Genomic DNA, 16,702 nt, shown 5'->3' on the forward strand with positions numbered 1-16,702 from the left:
TGCTTACTTCATTGTGTTTTAACCTCAGTCGTAAAGGAATGTTTTAAGGATCCCATGGGATACCCCTCGCACGCTGCATATGGCGATTCACCTCCGCGAGAAACATGCCTCTATGAACAGTCAACGTAGCTCGGAGGTGCATGACATGAACATGGCATTAACCTGACCTGCACCGCATGTGGCCTCCACGACAGACGAATATAAATGACGCCACTTTTTCTGTGTCCTCGCGTCCGACTTGGTGGGCGTGGCCCTGCGAGTTGTCCTATCCAATGGTCTTGAGTTGGTGGGCGTGGCTCTTCCTGCGTCGCCATAGGTGTCTCACTTGTCGGCGGCTTAGTGAATCCACGCCCCTTCCGGCGTGCTTTTCATGGTTGTCTTGCCTTAGTGAATTATATATATAGATACTTTTTGGCAGAAACAATTAAAGATAATGTTTTAAATGCTGAAGCTGTTGAGATTTAGCAACTGGTTTGAGTGTTCCTAATGGGATGCTGTCACCAGCACAACAAAGAGTGTCCATGACGTAGTGTCCGTAAATTTTAGATATACACTTCTTTGAACATTTAGTCATTCAGTAAACTTTGTTTAAACTGTTTCTAAATTTTAAACCCTTCCTGACCCTGAATTAAAGAAACTTATCAGTCAGGGGGAAAAAATAAATGTATTAGAGAGAAGGAGTGGTAAAAATGGATGTTTTAATTCTTACAAAATATTGCTATAATGACTTTCCCAAGGTAATGGAACAAAGAGTAATAGACTTGTGACAGGAACAATAAACTAGTCCTGTCTGCATAAATAAAAGGAGAGCGGTTTGTCCAAGTCTCCAGGATAATAATCCGTTGAGAGATTCTAACTTTGTCAGAGTAAACTAGATTTTATCACGAAGACTGTTTAAATGTAATGATTTCATTGTTGGATTTTGTATTGTGCAGATTTGTTATGCATAGAGTTTTGTCTGATCTGTGGTTTTTGGATATAAAATGTGTCCAGGGTAAAATTTTTAATTATATCACACAAATGAAGCAATAAGCAAACTTACTGAAGTTGATCAAACATTTGTGATACAGCTTGAAGCAGACCCAGTTTTAAAAACAACACTACTCAATGAAATGGTTGATGAACCTGATAATCCTGTCTGTTCTAAATTTACATTTTAGTTATTTAGCAAGCAATTTATCTTGTGCATTTACAGTTTGGATTGTTCAATGATGAAGAAAAGCTAAAATACCATAGTTAATGAAGAAAATCAAAGGGGGACTAATTCATCTTTGAAGCATATTATGAGAGATTGTTTTATTGGTTGCTGTAATATACAGTGGTACCTCGGTAGATAGATAGATAGATAGATACTTTATTAATCCTAAGGGGAAATTCACATATATACATCCTTAATCCGTTCCAGGTCCTTGGACTTATACCAAACAGGACGTATACCAAACAGATTTTTCCCATAAGAAATAAAGATAAAATGATTAATCCGTTCCCATGGAAAACAAATCCTATTGTTATTGGCATATTATACATTGATAGGGTTGTATAAAATTTAAACACTGCTTAATACTAAAATACATAAATACAAAAAAGCAATTAGATGAAATAAATGAAAATTTAACCTCACTTTTAAATAAAGTCTTTGTTTTTCACAATCGTAGATACCATTGTTCTCGGCATACAGTATGCAGCAGCCATGTCCCGGATACGCAGGCCACCTTCAAACTTTTGAACAGTCAATTCAAATTTCCGTGAAAAAACACAAAATCACATTGTGACGATGCAGGTTTGCTGTATGCTCCCATCTGCTGTCGGGGAGCCCTTGAACCCTACACCGTTGGTAATGTTACTGACAAGCTTAGCAGTGAGGCACAACAAAGCACGGGATGGTGAAAAAGTGAAAAGTGCTTTTATTAAAACAATCAACAAAACAAGGTGTTCAAATTAAAGTGCAGTTTCCAAAGTTCCAATAAATAAATCCATAAAATCAGAAGTGAAACGTGGAGGTTAAAAAATAATAGAAAAAAGTCTTCTTAAAAACAACAAGGTTATAATACAGCAGGAAGCATTCTTAAAAAAACCCCACAAGAAGAAGCCTGGTGCCTTTTTACCTGGCGGCCCCCCTGCTTCCCCCATCTGGGCTTCTCAACAGGGGAGTCGAAGTACTTGTAGCTGACCTTCACTCTGCCTACTTCAGCTGTTCAGTTCACCTCTCTGATCCCTGGCTCCGGTAGGCTCCTCCTGACAGCGTCTTGGGATCCACAGCGACCAGGGCTGGGGAATACTGTACACTCGCCCAAGTCCCGACTCCCGCTTCCTTATGCAGAGAGTCATCCGCCTTTCGATCAATCCCGCTCCATGATCAATCAGCGGGAGTGACCACTACTACTATTCCCCGGGTGTCGGCCCAACACCCAGGCTCCCTGTTCAGCTGCAACGCGAGCCTGCTCGCTCTCGCTCTCTACTGCTTCCTCCTGCAACCTCCCGTCTGTCTGTTCTTTCTTTTTTCCTCCCCTTCTAGCTGACTCGCGCTTCTATTTATCAAGAGGGCATGGCAGCTGAAATCGGATGCCCCAGGAACAATCACGAATGCGGATGGTCTCTCACCTGTGCATTTAGGTGAGAAACGGCCACATCGTGAATCACCCTGAGAGCCGCTTCAGCCACACATCCACCATGCCCCCTCACCAAGCCGTGAGCGCGGTAATTATTTATTTTAAAACTGGCCTTTGACAGGAGCTGTGGACCCGCTATACCACACACGTGAAAATTCACAGAGAGTTATAGCACGGGTTGCTCACTGAATGCTAGCAACTGGCACACTGACGCTCGTGGGCAGTGGTGGCTTTGTCTCAAGAGAGGTAAACAAGGGTAGTGCGCGGTATTCTAGCACGCAAGTCATTTTCCAAACAAAGGTTGTATACCAAGCAAAGTTTTTCACGTCCAAACAGGACGTATACCAAGTTGGACTTATTCCAAAGCGGACTTATACCGAGGTACCACTGTATTTTTGTGACCTGCCTGAAATTAACATAGTATATCATTGTAAACTGCACTTAATCCAGTTTTAGTTACTAGGTGCTGGAATCTATCCTGGCAGCCCTAGACACAAAATGGGAAACGGCCCTGGGCATGGTGGCAGTTCAACTAGTGCCTACTGTCACACAACCACACCCAAAACATTACCAAGACCAATTTGAAATTGCTGGTTAGCCAAACCTGCATGCCTTAGGGATGTGGGATGAATAGAAGGGGGGAGAACACTGACAATATTTGGGAGCTAATGTGCTAGTGTGTTGTCCTAGTATAAAACAATACAATGTCCTTTTTAATTGATTATAAATAAAACATCCAATATCATTAAAGAAAAGATATTGCTGTTTAACAAGATGTGACAAAATTGGTGCATAAAATTGCCTATTCAAGATTCTGAAGCTTTAGATACAAATTTTGAACCAACTTTACCTTTCAGTTTGTACCCATAGCTTTGAAAGTAGGAAGACTGTGGAGGTTTCTCCATTCTTTCAGTTTTGCTGTGCCTTTAGACATGTTAAGATATTAACAAGAATTATTTTTGTGAGACAAATTCAATTACACTTATACAATAACACAATCTCTGTGATGTTTTGCAATTATTTTTTACTGATTATGTGCTCTTTCCCCAATTGTAGGGCATAAGCTCAGTGACAGCCATTACAGCACTTTGCCTATATGCACGAAGAATCCCTCTCCCTGGGAGAACAAGAATGGCTCTTAATTCTTTGTTAGCCATGGCATATATGCAGGTAAGAGACTGAGTGCACTTGGGGAAAATTAGTAAATTTTAAAATGCATGTTGTTTCTTATATATGTTGGTATAAAGTTTTTAGTTTGTCCATTTCAGTGTAAATATTCACTATATGCAGTAGCTGTTATACAAACATCAATCAACTGGACCAGTGCTCACAAAAAATATGGTCTAGGAGCAATTGATACCCCTTCCAAATCTGCATACATTTTCAGTTAAAATTGTAGATTCAGTCCTGGCGTGCCTTTTCTCCATGCAAACCTTTTGAAACTTTGAAGGACTCCCTTCACAATGTTTTAAAAAAAAAACCTGCATTCAGAATAATTTGAATATTGTGATGCTGTGTTTTTTTTTTATTTTTTATTTTTTTTCCTTTCCAAAAAGGGCATCCATCTGGATATCCATTGCAAACATCTAATGTGAAAGTTTTTCAGGCTACCACAATTCATAGCGTGAATTGCTTTTTCAATTCAATTTTTATTTTCCATTGAATAGGAAGATAGATGTACTTTATTTGTCCCCAAGAGGAATTTTGAACTTTACAGAAGCTCGACAAAGAAGTATGTAAATAATAAAACAAACAACAACCCCCTAAACATACATAAGAACTTGCTTGGATACTGGAGAACTGCTGCAATCAAAAACAGGGCTGTAGTTGGCAGTAAGATGGTCAGACCTGTCCAGATTTGAAGGCATTTATATTTTGAATAAAGCAGGTCCAGCTTTTTTTGTCAGAAAAAGAATCATGCCTTTAGAAGTTGGTCCAGAATTACTCACTGTTCTTTTGCCCAGTTTAAAACTAAACATCAACAGGATAATACAACCACTCCTAAGCAGTAACATGGACAAATTCCGTATTTATGGAGACCGGCCACTTATTACTTTTATCCTTGCTCTGTATTGTTTTCATCTTTTTAATCTTTTGACGAGCGGCTTCTTCAATAAGGAGCAACAGTCAGTGGTAATGGCGTAGCTACCGGCTGAGTATGGGAACATTTAATATTTCCCTCTTTACGTGCCTAGAGTTTCCTACGTTTCCCAATATTCTAGACCCAGGTAGCCATCAGATTCTTCTGAACCTCTTTGTTCTCCCCATAATAACTTAAGTTCCCACCTCATCCAAAAAGCAGTTGATATGGGCTGAACGCTTGTGTCTGCGATGACTGCAGCAAATCTTCAATTTAAAAATAAATTTAAGATTAGCAGTAACAAGCCAGAGGCCACATATTAACATTGTCATAATTAAATAAATTGGTTAATAATCTTAAAATAAGTAAATAAATAAAAAGCTGCCCCAAAAAAGAAGACGGAGCGCTCCTATAAAAAGCTGCCGCTTGTGTGGCATACTCTTTCACAGAGTATCAACAAGTTTCCTCAAATGTGGATATTTAACTGAAAGCATTTCCTTAGTTTTTCTTTATAGATAGATTTAAAGAATTTGTGGCTTCACAGATAGAGATGGCCTTTTCTGTTCATGACAAATGGGTGCTGGTTGTTGTATGTTTTGAAACTTTTCTAGGTGTCTTTGAATTTTGCAGACTCTCCTGTTAGATTTCTAAACTGTTTTGGTGTCAAATTTCACAACCACCTATTTAAATCCTTGTAATTATGTTAGGAAAAAGAGTTTGTTAGAGATAGAGACAGACAGATATATATATATATATATATATATATATATATTATATTGACAGTATCTCCATCCATTATCCAACCCGCTATATCCTAACTACAGGGTCACAGGGTCTGCTGGAGCCAATTCCAGCCAACACAGGCAAGGCAGGAAACAAACCCTGGGCAGGGTGCCAGCCTACTTTTATTTATTTATTTATATATATATATATATATATATATATATATATATATAAAATATTCTTGAGTAACTCCAGTGATTACCTATACTGCTGTATTTTCCCAAATTCATGGTTTATTGTTATTAACCAGCTTGCAGTTTATTTGCATAACATACTTTGAATGCCATTCCAGATTTTACTGAATTACATTTTTTTATAAAACAAGCTGTCATTTAAAAATGTTTTCAATTCAGTTCTGTTGCCATTATACCTTACAGTATAATGAAAAGCATCTATTGCTGCTTCCACTGGTTTAGAAACATGCCGTACCAGTACAATAAGTACAAGGGAGAAAAACACAAAAATGCATAAAAAGATACTGTTGCAAATTAAAAATTAAATCTACAGACAGAGCAAATAACAAGTTGGCAATGCAAGTAAGTGACCTACATAATATTTTCTTGGAAGTGTAAAGTGATTGGTAATGCAGGAATTGTGGTTCTTGATCATGAATCAAGCAGATTTTGGGCCAGTAGTGAGGCTTACTGGTCTGTAATTACTAGGATGAATTTCATCCTCCTAGTTTGAACTGGTAGGGCCACCCAAGGCAAAGTGGTCCTAGGTGAGGGATGAGACAAAGAATGGTTCAACAAACCTCCAATGAAGAATAAAAACTTTGGACGACATTTTCCCTTGTCCGGACGCGGGTCACCGGGGCCCCCCTCTGGAGCCAGGCCTGGGGGTGGGGCTCGATGGCGAGCGCCTGGTGGCTGGGCGTGCACCCATGGGGCTCGGCCGGGCACAGCCCAAAGAGGTAACGTGGGTCCTCCTTCCCATGGGCTCACCACCTATGGGAGGGGCCAAGGAGGTCAGGTGCAGTGTGAGTTGGGTGGTGGCCGAGGCGGGACCTTGGCGGTCTGATCCTCGGCTACAGAAACTGGCTCTTGGGACGTGGAATGTCACCTCTCTGAAGGGGAAGGAGCCTGAGCTAGTGCGCAAGGTTGAGAGGTTCCAGCTAGATATAGTCGGACTCACCTCGACGCACAGCTTGGACTCTGGAACCAATCTCCTTGAGAGGGCTGGACTCTCTACCACTCTGGAGTTGCCCCGGTGAGAGGCGCCGAGCAGATGTGGGCATACTTATTGCCCCCCAACTTGGAGCCTGTGCGTTGGGGTTTACCCCGGTGGACGAGAGGGTGGCCTCCCTCTGCCTTCGGGTGGGGGGAAGGGTCCTGACTGTTTGTGCATATGCGCCGAACAGCAGTTTGGAGTATCCACCCTTTTTGGAGTCTCTGGGGGGTGCTAGAGGGCATACCTTCTGGGGATTCCCTCATTTTGCTGGGAGACTTCAATGCCCACGCGGGCAATGACAGTGAGACCTGGAAGGGCGTGATTGGGAGGAATGGCCCCCCCGATCTGAACCCGAGCGGTGTTTTGTTATTGGACTTCTGTGCTTGTCACGGATTGTCCATAACGAACACCATGTTCAAGCATAAGGGTGTTCATATGTGCACTTGGCACCAGGACACCCTAGGCCTCAGTTCGATGATCGACTTTGTGGTTGTGTCGTCGGACTTGCGGCCATATGTCTTGGACACTCGGGTGAAGAGAGGGGCGGAGCTGTCAACTGATCACCACCTGGTGGTGAGTTGGCTTCGATGGTGGGGGAAGATGCCAGTCAGACCTGGTAGGCCCAAACGTGTTGTGAGGGTCTGCTGGGAACGGCTGGCAGAGTCCCCTGTCAGAAGTAGCTTCAACTCCCACCTCGCAGAACTTCAACCACGCCCCGAGGGAGGTGGGGACATTGAGTCCAATGGGCCATGTTCCGTGCCTCTATTGTTGAGGCGGCTGACTGGAGCTGTGGTCGTAAGGCGGTCGGTGCCTGTCGCGGCGGCACTCCCCAAACCCATTGGTGGACACTGGCGGTGAGGGATGCCGTCAAGCTGAAGAAGGAGTCCTATAGGACTTTTTTGTCCTGTGGGTCTCTGGAGGCAGCTGATAGGTACCGGCAGGCCAAGCGGAATGCGGCTTCAGTTGTTGCTGAGGCAAAAACTCGGGCATGGGAGGAGTTTGGAGAGGCCATGGAGAACGACTTTCGGACGGCTTCGAGGAGATTCTGGTCCACCGTCCGCGTCTCAGGAAGGGGAAGCATTGCAGTGTCAACAACGTATATGGTGGGAATGGTGCCCTGCTGACCTCGACTCGGGACGTTGTGGGTCGGTGGGGGGAGTACTTCGAAGACCTCCTCAATTCCACTAACATGCCTTCCAATGAGGAAGCAGAGCCTGGGGACTCTGAGGTGGGCTCTCCCATCTCTGGGACTGAAGTCACCGAGGTGGTCAAAAAACTCCTTGGTGGCAGGGCCCCGGGGGTGGATGAGATATGCCCGGAGTTCCTTAAGGCTCTGGATGTTGTAGGACTGTCTTGGTTGACACGTCTCTGCAACATCGCATGGACATCGGGACAGTGCCTCTGGATTGGCAGACCGGGGTGGTGATCCCCCTCTTTAAAAAGGGGGACCGGAGGGTGTGTTCCAACTATAGAGGGATCACACTCCTCAGCCTCCCTGGAAAAGTCTATTCAGGGTTTCTGGAGAGGAGGGTCCGTCGGATAGTCGAACCTCGGATTCAGGAGGAACAGCGTGGTTTTCGTCCTGGTTGTCCTGGAGAATCCGCACCTCCAAATCCGAGACCATGGTCCTCAGCCAGAAAAGGGTGGAGTGCCCTCTCAGGGTTGGGGTCGAGATCCTGCCCCAAGTGGGGGAGTTTAAGTATCTCGGGGTCTTGTTCACGAGTGAGGGAAGAATGGATTGTGAGATTGACAGGCGGATCGGTGCGGCATCCGCAGTGATGCGGGCTCTGCATCGGTCTGTCGTGGTGAAAAAAGAGCTGAGCCATAAGGCAAAGCTCTCAATTTACCAGTCGATCTACATTCCTACCCTCAGCTATGGTCATGAGCTATGGGTAGTGACTGAAAGAACGAGATCGCGAAATACAAGCGGCTGAAATGAGTTTCCTCCGCAGGGTGTCTGGGCTATCCCTTATAGATAGGGTGAGGGGCTCAGTCATCCGGGAGGGGCTCAGAGTAGAGCCGCTGCTCCTCCACATCGAGAGGAGTCAGATGAAGTGGCTCGGGCATCTGATCAGGATGCCTCCTTGGTGAGGTGTTCCGGACATGTCCAACCGGGAGGAGGCCCCGGGGAAGACCCAGGACACGCTGAAGGAACTATGTCTCCCGGCTGGCCTGGGAACGCCTTGGGATTTTCCGGAAGAGCTGGAAGAAGTGGCCGGGGAGAGGGAAGTCTGGGCTTCTCTGCTTAAGCTGCTACCCCTGCGACCCGACCTCGGATAAGTGGAAGAGGATGGATGGATGGATAGTTTGAACTGGTGTTTCATTTGCCCCTTTCTCCCATCTGAAAGGATGGCTGGAACTGTTTTACTGTTTATCAGTAATTTGTGCTAATTATTGCCAGTACTGATAAAATTCAGTTGGCCCTATATGTTATGATTGTTGTATTGCATGATTGCTTTTCTTTTGTTTGTTTCCCATCTTAAAGATATGCACAAAACATTTAGAAAATTCCTTGGGGTGGGTAGTATTTTTAGAGGTTATTCCTTGTCACATAACAATGGTGTTCTTATTCCTGTGTAATGGTACTCGGGATTCTCTGGGACCCGAGTCTATTCCCTGCACCATCAGGCGTAAAGCAGCAACCCTTCTTAAATGGGATCCCATCCTAATATAAGACTCCCTTATTATATCAGGATAATATAGAATCATCAATAAACCTGATACACGCACATCTTGGGGATTTAGCAGAAAAACAATAGTACACAAGGGGACTGAGGGATGACCTACAAATATTGGATTGACAGACCGTGCAAACTCCATAGGTACAGACTGCAGCCGGGACGTAAGATTTGAACAAAGGATAGTGAATTTGTGAAGCAGACATGCCAGCTGCTGTATTGCTATGCTGCCATTACCCCAGCTCATCCTTATGCTTTTAGATTGATAATTCTGGCTATTTTTTTTGAACATTGACAAGTTTTAAATTTTTTGTACTCTTAGACTGCCACTCAATCAAAATATTTTTAACATTTGTCATCTTATGATTTTGGTGTAAATGCATTAGCCTTGTCCTCATTTTCCTTACATAAGAATCCCTATGTATACTTAGGAATATTACGATGGTTTTTACTTGATTATCTTATATTTTGATAACTTACGATCCTGGCAATTGGTTTTAAAATTCACTGCCAAATTTAATCTTGTGTATGTGTGTATATATATATGTATATGTATATATGTATGTAGCTTGATAGATACTTTAATCCCAAGGGGAAATTTACATACTCCAGCAGAAGCATACTGATAAAGAACAATATTAAATTAAAGAGAGATAACAATGCAGCTATAACAGACAATAACTTTGTATAATGTTAACGTTTACCCCACCAGGTAGAATTGAGTCGCATAGTGTGGGGGAGGAACGATCTCCTCAGTCTGTCGCTGAAGCTGCTCCTCTGTCTGGAGATGATCCTGTTCAGTTGATGTAGTGGATTCTCCATTATTGACGGGAGCTTGCTCAGTGCCCGTTGCTCTGCCACGGATGTCACACTGTCCAGCTCTGTTCCCACAATAGAGCCTGCCTTCCTCACCAGTTAGTCCAGGCGTGAGGCATCCCTCTTCTTTATGCTGCCTCTCCAGCACACCACCACATAGAAGAGGGCGCTCACCACAACCGGCTGATAGAACATCCGCAGCATCTTATTGCAGATGTTGAAAGACGCCAACCTTCTAAGGAAGTATAGTCAGCTCTATCCTTTCTTACACAAAGCATCAGTATTGGCAGTCCAGTCCAATTTATCATCCAGCTGCACACCCAGGTATTTATAGGTCTGCACCCTCTGCACACAGTCACCTCTGATCATCACGGGGTCCATGAGGGGCCAAGTCCTCCTAAAATCCATCACCAGCTCCTTGGTTTTGCTGGTGTTTAGTTGTAGGTGGTTTGAGTCGCAACATTTAACAAAGTCTTTGATTAGTTTCCTATACTCCTCCTCCTGCCTACTCCTGTTGCAGCCCACGATAGCAGTGTCGTCTGCAAACTTTTGCACGTGCAGGACTCCGAGTTGTATTGGAAGTCCGTGTATGTATGTAAGTGTGTGTGTGTCTGTATCCGATATGCTGAAACCAGCCGAATGCTGCTGCTCACCTTTTGTAAGACGGCTAAATTGTACGTCCCCTTTTTGAGAAAACCAGGACTAAATGGTTTAGTAAATATGTACAGTATATGCAAAAAGACAGTTTTATAAGGCAGTTTCAGTAAGCAGGAAGAAATGCACAAAAAAGAAAGACATGAGGATGAAAAATAGCAATGAAAAACACTCAATAACCCCCATATGCATAAATAAAAATATTTACAGTACAAAACACATCTCCAACTCCCTTCCAAAGTACACACACTAGTCCAGAGGTCAAGTCGACTGTTTATAACAGGTGAATGAATTGTGCGGCTGTCCAAACCAAAAAAGTTGAAGCTAGTTGTAACAGAATGCGGGATTCACAATTGCTGACCTTTTGCTTATCTAGACAGGTCTTATGAAAGTGCAGAGTCTTGTTTCATGGCCAGTGCAGATGGTGATCAGTTAGTTAGGTTTTTCCCATGATGGCTGTTGTTCTTCTCCTCCTTTTGAAAAACTGTGAGATTTATGCAGATTCCTTCTAAAAAGTCTATGTCCTGCCTTCAGGGGTGCCACGGTCACCCACCTGACTATTCCTAATACAGGATGTGCAGACTATCTTAGTGCTGCACAAGCAGTACAGACAGACAGACAAACAGAGGAAAACGCATGATATATTCATTGTGGCGGCACTACAAGTTATTAGTGTGCTCCTTTATACTGTACATGATACAAGACTTAGAAGTGTTTGTGCTGCTTGTACAATGTTTATCTCTTTTGGGAGCCTCCAAATGCAAGTATAAGCCAAATGTTTAATGCAAAATTGTATTACATTAACTATTAAATTTCCCCAGCAAATAAAGATAGTTACATTTTAAAAATGTACCTTTTTGGTTTGTCTTTTAGGTTGGCCTGGGGATCTGCACATTACTGTTCTATGTCCCAACACCTTTAGCAGCTACGCACCAATCTGGATCCTTGGCACTACTCTCACTGGCAATCTGGGTACTTGCAGAGTTGAGAAAAGTTGCGAAGTAAAGAAAAATGCACTGTCCATAATTGGCATCCATCCTCTCTCTTTTTGTACTTGGGACACTTGTGTTTACAACTTTTTTATTATTTATATTTTAAGTGAAAGGATTATTCTCAAGGCTACCTACATACAGAGTCTGCAAACTCTTCTGCTGGTCACGTGTAAGAAATATGCTAACTTCTTTGCTTATGTCTTTGAAAATAATTATACAAACCTGCCTCTGGGACATTCCAAACAGTGATAATGTCTTTGATCCATCATCTTTTGTACAGTTGTGGCTCTTAAAACAGCTCTATTTTCATCAATATAGTATTTTGCAAGTCACTAGAAACGGATGCAGTACAGCTGACAGAGCTAGCCTATTGATTTTGCCAAATGTAAATTTTGATATTGCATTCAATTACATTTTATTTGTAGTTTACCAACCAAAAAACTCTTCAAGGAAATTGTTTTCATTTTTTTTTGTCTTTTTTATTTTAGAGTCAGTACTTTTGTGACACCACTGTCACAGTCATTTCAAAGTATGGTAAGATAATGCACTTAATGATTGTTGTTTAAAACACCAAATTCTCTTTAATTAAACAATGCTGTGCTTAATACATGATTGTATCCATATGTCACATTTTTCATTTTGTGTCTTCAGTTGTACATTTTACTGTAGTGGTGGATAAAGATTACTGATTTTCTTTTTCCCTCCTTAAGTAGCGTCTCGTGGTTTTTTTTTATTTACAGTAAGACTACAGTACACTACAGTAAGATGGATCTCAACCTCATTGGGTGCAAAGCAGGTACCACCAGAAATGATGCCAGTCTAAGTCAACCTTGCCTGCATGTATTTAGGTGGTGAAGTAGTATTTCGATACCACCCTGTCAGGAGAGGATAGTGTTCAATGCAGACAGTGCCGTGCCTGAAGGTTGAACTCTAAACTCACAAGCCCAAAGACATTTTATTTTCTGTAATAAAGAGTTCAATACACAGTTGATGGGCAAGGGTAGACACAAGGTGTTAAAGCTTACCATACATACTCATGTATAAGTCGAAAAATTTATGCCTTAAAATTCATTCAAAAACACAAAGTCGACTTATCCACGGGGCAACACTAATTTCATTAAGTAATTCTTTAAACTGTGAAATACCGCACTTGAATTTGAGCATTAGCTTTTGCAGGTTTTGGATAACAAACATACCATTAGCTGCCAGTAGATGGTGGTAACCAGAAACAGTTATTCGGACCATAAGGTGCACCGGATTTTAAAGCGCAATATCAATGAATGGGTCTCGATCCCGCTGTCATAAGTATCTTCGTTTGTTACATATGAAATAAACGGATTGGTACCGGAGGTGTGCGGTCGAATCGCAGAGTAATGCTCTTCACAAAATAGTTCAGGCTTTATAGCGACCGAGTCCGCATGTTCTTGGAGTTCGGTCCACGGCGTCTGTACAATGGCGCTCACGTTCGCGTCCGACAATCCCATCCTCGACACCTTTCTCCCAGTTTACTAGTGGAAAACGGTGGGACATAGTTTCCTCTTGCGTGGGCGATGTTTTAAAGGTGTTGGTGCCAATTGCGGTGGCTTTGGAAAACTCTGCTTCCAGGTCAGCGTCTACCCCTAGTTTTGTCGCCATTCACAGTTTCCTAGTTACACACTCCACCGAGAGAATGCACCAATTTTCTTTCAGTTTTACAAGCTTCGTGTCACTCACTAGTGCTGGCAGGAATAATCCCTGACGAGCCCCCAGTGTTACCTTTCCTGCCTGTCTCCGGACCGTGGTCGGGGTGACGCAGGGGAGCTTCTCCTTCTTCGTGTCCAGTGGTGTGAAGCTCCAGGGCCAGAGCAACGTGCTCTGGGGTAAAACCCTGTCCCTGAGTTCCCTTCTCCTAATTTACAGCAGGGAGTGACACACAAGGCTTGACTGCTCAATGGTTGACTTTATTATCTCCTCCTTTTTAAGGTGCCTGTTTTAGCTTAACAGAGACCAAAAACACAAGAGTCCCACCACGCCGTCAACAAACACTCAATCCCAAAACTCCACCCCCCAAAACCCCAACAACTCCACCCACATTTAGTATAATTGGGATGTCAGGCTGCTATTTTAAGCTCTGATCCCAAGAAGAGTCAGATTTTGAAGGATTTGAAGAAGACACTTAGGGCCACTTTATTATATGCAAGGGATTTGAATTCGAATATAATTGAAATATTCTAACTGTAAGTAAATGAATAAAAATGTTTTTGGAGTTTTAATTTTGGCTTACTAAAATTCTTAAGATTAAAATGTTGAAAGTCTGGGCCCAGGTACATTGGGTATAATTCTGAAATTCAAAGAATTTGATAGGCTGTCAAGCTTTACCCTCAACTTATACGCGGGTCATAACAAATTTCATAATTTTCAGCTTAAACAATACACTCGACTTATCTGCGAGATCGACTAATAGGCGAGTATCTACGGTAAGTTGTTTCAGTATTTCAGGCTTAGTTACTTGTCCAACTTCAAAAGGGTTCTCATTTTGAGTAGTAATATATTATTATTGTTGTCACTGTTGAGTGACCCTGACCTTATTAATGACAAGTAACTGTGTGTGTTTCATTTTTGTTGTGTTTTTTTCCCCCCTTTGTCTTTGCTGAAATTTAGGTCATAAGTTGTACAAAAAGGGACAAAGCAGCTACAAGGTGCTTCCACATAGCAGTTATATACAGTGGAGAAAGCTACAAGTGAGCTTATTGTGTGATACATGCAGTTAACAGTTTCATATCTGAAATAGATGTTCATATGATAAGTAAAGGAAGTTTGTTTGTACAAATGAGATAAAAGGATTCTTCATACGGGGGTATGGGAGACCATAGTGTAAGAGAACTCGCATGAACGGGCAAGCAGACAAACAACCCGAGTTCAGGCCGAACTGGACTGCTTTCCGTGTGTTAGGAAAAAGCATCTCCACCTGCTGTACAATGAAACAAGACTTTATTGTTGGCATTGTTTGACATTGATGCATGGGTGTCTGACATATCATTGAAAGCTGGTGTTTTAAGCTGAGCTGTCCACCTGCGGGAGAAAATATTAAGTCATCCATGTCAATAAAAGAATTGCCACACGTTGGAGCATAGCAACTGTGTTTTTTATTTGTCTCTCTGTACAAAATATACATATTTAGAATGCAAAGCAGCCAGTAAAACCAGCCAGCAAGGTATGTTTTAAATACAGTGAGTTAGTTGTTTTTGTTTAGCCACATTTCATGCGAAAATAGCAAGGAATATACTGTTTGGATGCCAGAAATACTTTGAGTTATTAAGCATTTGAAGGTGGAGAAGAGATCATGATGGCATGGTACAAAATAAAGAACTGAAGGCAGACTTGAGCATTTAACACAACCCAATATAAATGTTTGTGATTCTAGTTGATGGAAGGATTAAGAGACTAGTCAGCTCTTTTAAGATGGGAAGGCTAACAGCCAGGCGTGATATCACTCGCTTAAGATTACTGACAGATATGCTGTTACTGAAGTGTTTCTCTTACAGTGACTCTCTAGATGGTGTACACTTTATTAGAATAACTGTACATTGAATATTAAAATACAAAAAATACTGAAGTCAAGGGATTTGATATGTTGCATTTTTGAACTAAGAATAAGCTTTAATTAATAAAGACTTACTTGCATAACTCATTAATTTTGTATAAGTACTAGTTTTAATATTCACTTAACTCAAGCAGTGCTGAAGAAGTAATTAAGCAGTGAAGACTTAATTAAGGAAAGTTTGTAGTCGAAGCAGTCTGCAGAGGAGGAGTAATTTAGTATTACTGAAATGAGCTGCATGAAATTCGTATAGGCTGTATATCTCAGAATCGTGATAATTTCTATTACAGTATTGTTATTTTTGTTAATGTCAGCTAGTGAAAGTATAAAATGGCGGTTGGTTGCATGCATTGTATTTAAGGTGTTTGCACTTGCTCACGGTGCACACAAGCACGGCTGTTTTCCTACTTGCGCTGCCTTAACCCAAATTTTCACAAGATATTCCACTAGGTATTTGGTCCTTTGGTTACTTGCAACTCCAGCATTAGTATCTTTAAGTGACAGTCTGTACTGCTTGGTTTATATATAATCAAAGGTGACATTCTATATGAAACTGTGGAATTCTGTGCATGCCAGTCCCGCTGGAAAAAAAAAACATAAAGCAAAGAAATGTGAAAGTACATGTGCGGGAAACAATGGAGGTTAGCACTGGAGAATGCTATGTGCATGACATGTTCAGTGTTTGGAAAGGTGAGATCTTTAAAGAGCATTCTTAAGTCTTCCAACTGGATGTCTGCTGCATTAAAGAGTGTTCAGGTAGATAAAGGGGGTAGGAGAAGTACATTTACAGAAGAAACTGTGAAAATCATAGATGGATGTGCAGAATTTCTCTTGGGAAGAGGAACGTGAGTTGAGAGAGGATTGATGGAGAGAAGCGGGCAGAGGTAGTCGGGCATGTGGAGCTAAAGTGGTGAGTCTGTGGGTGAAGACATGGACTTTGATAGGGGTAAGAACAAAGTGGAATAGACATGGCTGAAAGTAGCTGTAAATAGGAGAAGGAGTCTTCCATAGGGCATGGTGGGAACCAGTCAAGCTAAGTGATATCTAATAGGTTTAAAGCTACATGGCACTGCTTGTTAACATTGTTTTCTCACAGTGGCACATACCATCTACATCTGTGCCAGCAATAGGACTATAATGATATCTTTTACCTTGAACTTTGCTAATATACTGTATATTCTTTTTGAAGCTTGTAAAGTTTTCATTAGAAGAGGGCCATAACTAAAAACTTGTTCTGGCTTTGGGGGTGACCAGAATGTCAGCTGTCATTTATATCTCCTCACGTATTAATAAAACAACTTTTTTCAATGCAAATCTGCTAAGACAAAAGTTTTGTTTGT

At 42.0% G+C, this 16,702-nt stretch overlaps 1 protein-coding gene across 3 annotated transcripts in view; it reads left to right on the forward strand.

Moving 5' to 3' along the window:
* LOC120542516 (cytochrome c oxidase assembly protein COX15 homolog) overlaps positions 1 to 12,491 on the forward strand; it is a 29,313-nt gene extending 16,822 nt beyond the window's left edge. For all 3 annotated transcript variants that reach the window (XM_039775041.1, XM_039775048.1, XM_039775055.1), the window contains 2 exons: positions 3,666 to 3,779; positions 11,664 to 12,491. In XM_039775041.1, coding sequence (XP_039630975.1) covers positions 3,666 to 3,779; positions 11,664 to 11,795 — 246 coding nt within the window. In that variant the 3' untranslated portion in view covers positions 11,796 to 12,491. The remainder of the gene's footprint in view (positions 1 to 3,665; positions 3,780 to 11,663) is intronic.
* The last annotated feature ends 4,211 nt before the right edge of the window (positions 12,492 to 16,702 follow it).

The sequence above is a fragment of the Polypterus senegalus genome, chromosome 1, assembly GCF_016835505.1.
Source record: "Polypterus senegalus isolate Bchr_013 chromosome 1, ASM1683550v1, whole genome shotgun sequence".
Classification (NCBI taxonomy): domain Eukaryota; kingdom Metazoa; phylum Chordata; class Cladistia; order Polypteriformes; family Polypteridae; genus Polypterus; species Polypterus senegalus.